Raw genomic sequence first — 9,351 nt, 5'->3', positions numbered from 1 at the left:
ATTGCCATGCCACGCCACGCCACCGATGCCATGGGGTGCCGTGTCACACGGACCACGCTGTGCCACGCCGTGTGTGCCACCGCCTGTGGCGTGCCATGGTGTGTGGGCCATGCCGTGCCATGCCGTGCCACCAATGCCATGGGGTGCCGTGTCACATGGGCCATTGCCACGCTGTGCCATGCCATGCCACCGATGCCATGCTGTGCCGTGTCATATGGGCCATGCCGTGCCGTGGGGCATTGCCACGCCATGCCACCGATGCCATGTCACTGATACCGTGCAGTGCCGTGTCACATAGGCCATGCCATGCCATGCCATGGCCACGCCATGGCTATTGCCATGTGGGCCATGCCATGTCACCAATGCCATGTGGTGCCGTGTCACACGGGCCATTGCCATGCCGTGCCGTGCCATGCCAACGATGCCATGTGGTGCCATGCGGGCCATTGCGGTGCTGTGCCATGCCACCGATGCCATGCTGTGCCGTGCCACGCGGTGCCGTGTCACACGGGACACGCCGTGCCATGCCGTGGGTGCCACGCCGTGCCATGGGGCGTTACCGTGCCACGCCACGCCACCGATGCCATGGGGTGCCGTGTCACACGGACCACGCTGTGCCACGCCGTGTGTGGCGTGCCATGGCGTGTGGGCCATGCCGTGCCATGCCGTGCCACCAATGCCATGGGGTGCCGTGTCACACGGGCCATTGCCACGCCGTGCCATGCCATGCCATGCCACCGATGCCATGGGGTGCCGTGTCACACGGGACACGCCGTGTGTGCCACCCCGTGCCATGGGGCGTTGCCACGCCACCGATGCCACGCGGTGCCGTGTCACACGTGCCACGCCGTGTGTGCCACCGCACGTGGCGTGCCATGGCGTGCGGGTGCCCACCTCCCCGTGTGTGTGTGTGTGTGTGTGTCCCCCCCCGGCAGCCCGTGGGGCGCAGCAGCGGGTGCAGGTGCTGCGGGCGCTGCGCAGTGACCCCGTGGGGCTGGAGGGGCTGCGAGAGGCCGCCCGGGGCCGGGGGGGGCTCTGCCCCGACCTCCGACCCCTCGTCTGGCCCCGCCTCCTCAGCGTCGACCCCGCCATCCGGCCCCCCCGACCAGGTACACCCCACATTTCCCCCCCCCCCCCCCCCATTCCCCCTGCCCCAGTTCCACCCCCCCATCCCATTCCCCCCCCAATACCATTTCCCCCCCCATCCCATTTCCCTCACCCCCCCTCTGCCCCCATCCCCATTGCCCCCCTGCCCCATTGCCCCCCAACACGTTCCCCCCCCCCCAGTTCCCCCCATCCTCCCTCCTTTCCCCCCATCCCCATCCCCCCTTTTGCCCCCCCGTCCTCCCCATCCCCCCCTTTGCACCCCCAGTTCCCCCCACCCCATTTCCCCCATCCCCACTGCCCCCCCGCCCCGTTTCCCCCCAATTGCCCCCCACCCCAGCCCCCCATTCCCAGCCCCCCCCACTCCCCCCCCCATTTCCACTATTGCCCCCCCAGTCCCAGCCCCCCCCCCATTCCCCCCCCATTTCCACTATTGCCCCCCCAGTCCCAGCCCCCCCCCCATTCCCCCCCCATTTCCACTATTGCCCCCCTATTCCCAGCCCCCCCTCCACATTCCCCCCCCATTTCCACTATTGCCCCCCCCATTCCCCCCCCATTTCCACTATTGCCCCCCCATTCCCAGCCCCCCCCCCCATTCCCCCCCCATTTCCACTATTGCCCCCCCTATTCCCAGCCCCCCCCCCCCGCTGCCTGACACAGCACCCGGGGAGGGTTTTGCACCCCCCCACCCCCCCCTCTGTTCCCCCCCCCCCTCCGTAGCCCCCCCCGCCCTCCAGGACCACCGGGACCGGGGGCAAGTGCTGCTGGACGTGGCTCGCTCCGCCCCCCGCTTCCCCCCCGGTGAGAAGGGGGGGGCTGTTGGGGGGGGGGGGTGCAAGGTTGGGGGGCTGGGACTGCCCGGGGGGGCTGGAAGGGGGGAATGACTGGACTGGGGGGGCTGGGACTGTCTTGGGGGAGGTCTGGGGGGGCTGATGGGTCTGGGGAGGGCAATGCCTGGGCTGGGGGGGCTGGGACGGGCCGGGGGGGTGACATCCAAGAGGGGCTGTGCCATAGGTTGGGGGGGCATCTATGCCATTGAGGGGGGGGTCTGTGCCATGGGTTGGGGGGGGTCTATGCCATGGAGGGGGGTCTGTGCCATGGATTGGGGGGGGTCTATGCCATGGGGGGGGGTCTGTGCCTGGGTTGAGGGTCTGTGCCACGGGGGGGGCCTGTTTCTGGGGTCGGGGGGGACATACAAGGGGGGCTGCGCCATGGGTTGGGGGGGGTCTGTGCCATGGATTGGGGGGGGTCTATGCCATGGGGGGGGGTCTGTGCCATGGATTGGGGGGGGTCTGTGCCATGGGGGGGGGTCTGTGCCATGGATTGGGGGGGGTCTATGCCATGGGGGGGGTCTGTGCCATGGGTTGGGGGGGTCTGTGCCATGGAGGGGGGTCTGTGCCATGGATTGGGGGGGGTCTATGCCATGGGGGGGGGTCTGTGCCTGGGTTGAGGGTCTGTGCCACGGGGGGGGCCTGTTTCTGGGGTCGGGGGGGACATACAAGGGGGGCTGTGCCATGGGTTGGGGGGGGTCTGTGCCATGGGCGGGGTCTGTGCCATGGGTTGGGGGGGTCTGTGCCATGGAGGGGGGTCTGTGCCGTAGATTAGGGGGGGGGTCTATGCCATGGGGGGGGGGTCTGTGCCTGGGTTGAGGGTCTGTGCCACGGGGGGGGCCTGTTTCTGGGGTCGGGGGGACATACAAGGGGGTCTGCGCCATGGGTTGGGGGGGGTCTGTGCCATGGGGGGGGGTCTGTGCCATGGGGGGGGGTCTGTGCCATGGATTGGGGGGGGGTCTATGCCATGGGGGGGGGTCTGTGCCTGGGTTGAGGGTCTGTGCCACGGGGGGGGCCTGTTTCTGGGGTCGGGGGGGACATACAAGGGGGGCTGCGCCATGGGTTGGGGGGGTCTGTGCCATGGGGGGGGTCTGTGCCATCGATTGGGGGGGGTGTCTGTGCCGTAGGTTGGGGGGGGCTCTATGCCATGAGGGGGGGGGGATGCCTCTGCCATGAGGGCAGGGGGGGAAAGCTCCCTCCAGGGGGCTGTATGTGGGGACCCCCCCCAGGTCTGCGATGCTGGGAGGGTGGGGTGGGTGGGGGTGTCTGCAGACCCACCCCCCCCCCCCGCCCCCCTCACCCACGGGTGCCCCCCCCCCCCAGGCATGGCGGCGGAGCAGCGGGGGGTGCTGCAGCAGCAGCTGGCGGGGCTCATCCTGCACGTCCTGCGCGCCCACCCCCAGCTCCATTACTACCAGGGCTACCACGACGTGGCCCTCACCCTCCTGCTGGTCCTGGGCCAGCGCCGCGCCGCCCCCCTGCTGGAGCAGCTCTCCATGCACCACCTCCGGTACCCCCCCCCGGGACCCCCCCGGGAACCCTCCCCCCCCCCCCCGAGATTCCCTGGGAACCCCTCCCCAGGACCCCGACGCGCCCCGGAACCCCCTTGAGACCTCCACTTACCTCTGGGACCCCCATCCTGCCCCCCTGCTGGAGCAGATCTCCACCCAGCACCTCCGGTACCCCCCCGGGACCCCCCCGGGACCCCCCCCCCCCCGAGATCCCCTGAGAACCCCTCCCCAGGACCCCGACCTGCCCCGGGACCCCAACCCACCTCTGGGACCCCCATCCTGTCCCCCTGCTGGAGCAGCTCTCCATGAACGACCTCTGGTACCCCCCTGGGACCCCCCCAGAACCCCCCCGGGACCCTCCCAGGAACCCCCCCCCCCGGGACCCCCTGGGAACCCCTCCCCAGGACCCCGACCCGCCCCGGGACCCCCATCCTTCCCCCCCTGCTGGAGCAGCTCTCCCCCCACCACCTCTGGTATCCCCCTGAGACCCCCCCAGAACCCCCCCCGGTACCTCCCAGGACCCCCCACCTCGGTGTGCCCCCCGAGACCCCCACTCCTCCCCAGTCTCCCCCCGGGACCTCCACCCACCCCACTGTGGGAGCAGCTCTTCACCCACCACCTCCAGCACCCTCCCTCCTCAAGACCCCCCCCCCCGCCATCCCCCCGGGACCCCCATCTCACCTCACTATCCCCCCCCCCAGGATCCCCCCCCCACCCCAGTGTCGTCCCCCCCCCCAGGACCCCCCCTCCCCTTCCCTGGCATCCCCTTGGGGTGCTGGGGAGGTGATGCCACCACCCTACCTGAGATACCATGCTGGGGTGTCCCACCACCCTCCTTGGGCTGCGAGGAGGGTCCCACCACCCTGGGGTGCAAGGGGGGGGGGTGTCCCACCACCCCGAGGTGCAAGGGGGGGGGGTGTCCCACCACCCTGTGACACCCCCCCCCCCCAGGGACTTCATGGACCCCACGATGGACAGCACCAAGCACATCCTCAACTACCTCATGCCGCTGCTGCAGCGGGAGAGCCTCCGGCTCCACGACTTCATGCAGAGGTAAGGGATGGGGTGGTCCACATGGGGTGGACCCCCCCCACCCCACACACACCCCCACACCCCCTTCTGGGCGCCGGCAGGGCGGAGGTGGGCACGGTCTTCGCCCTGAGCTGGCTCATCACTTGGTACGGCCACGTCCTGGAGGACTTCCACCACCTCCTCCGTCTCTACGACTTCTTCCTCGCCTCCCACCCCCTCATGCCCGTCTACTTCGCCGCCGCGGTGGGTGCCAAACCCCCCCCCCCCCTCCCCCTTCCAACCCTGGACCCCCCCCGGGACCCCCTCACCCCTTAAAGCGGTGGGTGTCCCCCACCTTCAGGTGGTCCTGCACCGGGAGGAGGAGGTGCTGGGTGCCCCCTGCGACATGCCCAGTCTCCACCAGCTCCTCTCCCGCATCCCTCCGGATTTGCCCTACGAGCGCCTGGTGCTGCGGGCGCAGGAGCTTTTCCAGCGCCACCCCCACTCCCGCCTGGCCCCGCGGCACCCCAAGAGGTGAGATGGGGGGGGGGGGGGCGTGTGTGTGTGTGTGTGTGTGTGTTTGTGATGGTGGGACACCCCATCCCACCCCCAACCTTTCCTTGTCCCCGCGGCAGCATCGCCATCCGGTCCTTCGGCGCCTTCCAACGCGCCGCCTCCCACCAACGCCCCGACGCCGTCCTGCGCCGCCAGCGCCGGGGGTCATCCCGGGCGGGGGGCGACGCCGACGCCACCCCCTTACCCTCCGCCGGGCCCAACCCCCTGGTGAAGGCGGCCGTTTGGGGGCTGTCGGCCACCTTGGGGGCCGTGGCCTTGGCCGTCACCCACACGGCGCTGGACTGGGGACCCGAGTTCCTGCTCCGGCTCTTCTAGACCCACCGGGGTCCCCTGCCCTGGGGGGGGCTCTCAATAAAGGCTCTTTTTGAGGTGTCTCTGTGCAGCCCCCCCCACACCGTTTTTTGAGGATGTCCTAACCCCTGTCCCATCCCACCACTCTTTGGCGTCCCCCCTGCCCCCCAGAGATGAGGCCAGCACTGCCTGCAAGAAGACTTTATTGGGGGTCTGGGGTCCCCTGCCTGCTCTGCTCCCATCGACCCCTGGGGCGGCTCATTTGCATGTGATTTACATGCCATCTCCCACCAGGCTTTGGGGACCGTGGGGTCCTGCCCCACCGCCCCATCCCCGTAGCTCTTCCCACCATGTCCCCTGCATGGGGGGGGGGGCGCTCTGAGGGGGTGGCACCAGGGTTGAGAACCCCCCCCCCGGGGACCCCCTCGGGTCAGTCGAGGGCCCGGAAGGTGAGCAGGGGCGACTTCTCGGGCATGAGGATGAAGCGGAAGACGGTGCGGATGTCCTCAGTAGACACTGCCTCGATGGTGAAGTTGCGCAAGACCTGGTGGGAACCAAGATGTTGGGTCAAGCCAAGATGTCGTCGGGTCAAGCCAAGACATCGTTGGGTCAAGCCCAGTCACTGGGTCAAGCCAAGGTGTTGGAGCAAGCCAAGACATCTTTGGATCAAGCCAAGACATCGATGGGTCAAGCCAAGGTGTTGGGACAAACCAAGACGTCATTGCGTCAAGCCAAGGTGTTGGGTCAGGACAAGACATTGGGTCAAGCCAAGATGTTGTTGGGTCAAGCCAAGATATCAATGGGTCAAGCCCAGTCATTGTTAGGTCAAACCAAGACGTGGGGTCAAGCCAAGACATTGGGTTGAGCCAAGATGTTGTTGGGTTGAGCCAAGGTCTTGTTGAGTCAAGCCAAGATGTTGGATCAATCCAAGCCATCACTGGGTCAAGCCAAGACATCGTTGGGTCAAGCCGAGACTTTAGGTCAAGCCAACATGTTGGATGAAGCCAAGACGTTGGGTGAAGCCAAGACGTTGTTGGGTCAAACCAAGATGTTGGGTCAAACCAAGACATTGTTCAGTCAAGTCAAGATGTTGGGTCAAGCCAAGTCATTGGGTCAAGCCAAGAGAATGGGTCAAGCCAAGATGTTGTTGGGTCAAGCCAAGACCTTGGGTCAAGCCAAGATGTTGGGTCAAGACAAGATGTCGTTGGGTCAAACCAAGATGTCGTTGGGTCAAGCCAAGATGTTGGGTCAAACCGAGATGTCATTGGGTCAAACCAAGACATTGTTGGGTCAAACCAAGACGTTGGGTCAAGCCAAGTCATTGGGTCAAGCCAAGATGTTGGGTCAAGACAAGATGTCGTTGGGTCAAACCAAGATGTCATTGGGTCAAGCCAAGATGTTGGGTCAAACCAAGACGTCGTTGGGTCAAACCAAGACGTTGGCTCAAGCCAACCCAAGCACAGGGGTTCCCAGGACCCCCAGCCGTGGGGAAGGGGGGGACATTGGGGGGGGGTCCCCACTCACGTGCATGAGGAAGAGCATCATCTCGGCCTCGGCCAGGCGGCGGCCGATGCACTGGCGGGCGCCGAAGCCGAAGGCCAAGGCCTTGAAGCTGGTGTCCTCCTTGCCCAGCCAGCGGGAGGGGTCGTAGCGGGAGGGGTCGGGGAAGACGTGGGGGCTGCGCCCCATGGCGTATAGGGCCACCTGGCACAGCGTCTGGGGGGGGGACACACACTCCAGTCCCTCCCAGTGCCCCCCAGTCCCCCAGTGCCCCCCAGTCTCCTCACGCCCACCCAGTTCCCAGACTCCACTCCCCACCAGCGCCCCCAGCCGCCCCCCAAGTCCCCAAACTCCAGTCCCTCCCAGTGCCCCCAGCCCATGTCCCCCCCCCCAGTATCCCCCCTGTGTCCTCCCGTGCTCCTCCTGTATCCCCCCAGTTCCCCCACCCCAGTATCCCCCTGTGCCTTCCCCAGTACCCCCCCCAGTACCCCCTCAGTCCCCCCCTGCTCCCCTCCATGCCCCACCTGGGCCCCCCCAGTGCTTCCCAGTACCCCCCCCCGGCCACCCCCTGGTCCCCCTCCAGAGCCCCCCTTGGTGCACTCCCGGTCCCTCCCCTCGGTGCCCCCCATTCCCGCCCACACCCCCCCAGTACCCACCCTGATCCCCCCCCCCCTTCCCCTCCCTGCCCCCCCCGGCCCCCCCAGCGTTTCCCAGTATCCCCCCAGACTCCCCCTGGTCCCCCTCCAGAGCCCTCCGGACCCCCTCGCTGCCCCCCTCGTCCCTCCCCGCGGTGCCCCCCCCCGTGCCCCCCCCCCCCCATCCCTCCCCTCCCGTGTCCCCCCCCCGCTGACCCCCGCCGGCACGCGGTAGTTGTGGAGCACCACGTCGGTGGCGGGGTAACGCTGCACCGTGATCCCCACCGGGTACAGCCTGCAAGGGGGGGGGGACACGACATTGGGGGGGGGACCCCAAGGGGTGACACCCCCCCCCCCCCAGTGCCCCCAGCACCCCCAGGGAACCCCTCTCCCCTGGTACCACACCCCCAAGTGCCCCCCCCCAACCCCTCCAGGGCTCCATGCCCTCAAGAAGCCCCCTCACCCCCCCCCCAGTCCCCCCCCAGTCCCTCCCAGTGCCCCTAGCCCCACCAAGTCCCCAGACTCCAGTCCCCTCCCAGTTCCTCCCAGTCCCGCCCCCAGTGCTCCCAGTCCCTCCCAGTCCCCAGACTCCAGCCCCTCCCCAGTGCCCCCTAGACTCTCCCACCAATCCCCCAGTCCCTCCCAGTGCCCTCCCAGTCCCCCAGCGCCCCCAGTGCCCCCCAAGTCCCCAGACTCCAGTCCCCTCCCAGTTCCTCCCAGTCTCCGCCCCCAGTGCTCCCAGTCCCCCCCAAGTCCCCAGACTCCAGTCCCCTCCCAGTTCCTCCCAGTCTCCGCCCCCAGTGCTCCCAGTGCCCCCCAAGTCCCCAGACTCCAGCCCCCCTCCAGTGCCCCCTAGACCCTCCCAGTGCTCCCAGTCCCCAGACTCCAGCCCCCCTCCAGTGCCCCCTAGACCCTCCCAGTGCTCCCAGTCCCCCCCAGTCCCCAGACTCCAGCCCCCCTCCAGTGCCCCCTAGACCCTCCCAGTGCTCCCAGTCCCCAGACTCCAGCCCCCCTCCAGTGCCCCCTAGACCCTCCCAGTGCTCCCAGTCCCCCCCAGTCCCCAGACTCCAGCCCCCCTCCAGTGCCCCCTAGACCCTCCCAGTGCCCCCCAATCCCCCAGTCCCTCCCAGTGCCCCCCAGTTCCTCCCAAATCCCCAGACTCCAGTGCCTCCCAGTGCCCCCCCCCCCCCCCGCACCCACCGCAGGGTCTCCTTGATGGCCGCCCGCAGCAGCGGGAGGGCGCCCAGGAGCTCTGGCAGCGGCCGGGGACCCCCCCCCGGCGCCCCCCCCTCAGCCGCCCGCAGCTCGTCCCGCAGCGCCCGCTGCACCCCCGGGTTGCGCCCCAGCTCGAAGAGCGTGAACAGCAGCGGCATCGCCGTCTGGGGGCGGGGGGGGGCACGGCGTGAGCACACACACACCCCCCCCCCCCGGAACCCCACTGGGACACCCCCCCCGACTCCCATTGACACACACCCCCCCCCCAGGAACCCTCCACTGACCGCTCCCGGGACCCCCCCGCTCACCCCTCTGGGAGCCCCGCACTGACCCCCCCCCCCACTCAGGGAACCCCCCCCGGGACCCGCCCACTGACACCCCCCCACCGATCCCCCCCCAAGGACCCCCACCCACACCCCCCGGGGCCCCCCTTATCTCCATTCCCCACCCCCAGGAGGACACACACCCCCCGTGACCCCCCCTCCCCGTGACCCCTCCCACCTCGTGACCCCCCCAGGACCCCCCCGCCCACCCTTGTGACCCCCCCCACCCACCCTGATCCCCCCCCCTAGAACCCTCCCCCCACTCCTCGGGCCCCCCCTATCCCCATTCCCCATCCCCAAAAGGACACACACCCCCCCATAACCCCCCCCCCGGGACCCTCCCCTCCCTGTGACC

The 9,351-nt window shown here is 68.9% G+C and overlaps 2 protein-coding genes across 2 annotated transcripts; one reads left to right on the top strand and one right to left on the bottom strand.

Annotated features, from left to right (window-relative positions):
* The first annotated feature begins 638 nt into the window (after positions 1–638).
* LOC141478774 (TBC1 domain family member 20-like) lies at positions 639–5,406 on the top strand. The gene is made up of 8 exons (XM_074167758.1): positions 639–645; positions 936–1,109; positions 1,825–1,905; positions 3,258–3,444; positions 4,397–4,498; positions 4,579–4,720; positions 4,818–4,990; positions 5,092–5,406. Exons 1-8 carry the CDS (start codon positions 639–641, stop codon positions 5,345–5,347), a joined length of 1,122 nt encoding a protein of 373 aa, XP_074023859.1. The 3' UTR covers positions 5,348–5,406.
* A 104-nt stretch (positions 5,407–5,510) lies between these two features.
* LOC141478772 (cytochrome P450 11B, mitochondrial-like) lies at positions 5,511–8,741 on the bottom strand. The gene is made up of 4 exons (XM_074167757.1): positions 8,659–8,741; positions 7,675–7,753; positions 6,848–7,039; positions 5,511–5,867 (listed from the first exon to the last, which is right to left on the bottom strand). Exons 3-4 carry the CDS (start codon positions 7,010–7,012, stop codon positions 5,754–5,756), a joined length of 279 nt encoding a protein of 92 aa, XP_074023858.1. The 5' UTR covers positions 7,013–7,039; positions 7,675–7,753; positions 8,659–8,741; the 3' UTR covers positions 5,511–5,753.
* Positions 8,742–9,351: the final 610 nt, after the last annotated feature.

The sequence above is a fragment of the Numenius arquata genome, unplaced genomic scaffold (assembly GCF_964106895.1).
Source record: "Numenius arquata unplaced genomic scaffold, bNumArq3.hap1.1 HAP1_SCAFFOLD_1719, whole genome shotgun sequence".
NCBI classification, from domain to species: domain Eukaryota; kingdom Metazoa; phylum Chordata; class Aves; order Charadriiformes; family Scolopacidae; genus Numenius; species Numenius arquata.
Note: the sequence above shows the minus strand (reverse complement) of the source record. Positions and strands in the feature narration are given on the sequence as shown.

Coding starts and splice junctions, on each gene's coding strand:
- LOC141478774 (XM_074167758.1), top strand. Junction 1,906..3,257: donor CGCCCCCCGCTTCCCCCCCG/GTGAGAAGGGGG, acceptor CCCCCCCCCCAG/GCATGGCGGCGGAGCAGCGG. Junction 4,499..4,578: donor CTCCACGACTTCATGCAGAG/GTAAGGGATGGG, acceptor GGGCGCCGGCAG/GGCGGAGGTGGGCACGGTCT.
- LOC141478772 (XM_074167757.1), bottom strand. CDS start 7,012: ATGGGGCGCAGCCCCCACGTCTTCCCCGACCCCTCCCGCTACGACCCC. Junction 5,868..6,847: donor TGATGCTCTTCCTCATGCAC/GTGAGTGGGGAC, acceptor GGTTCCCACCAG/GTCTTGCGCAACTTCACCAT.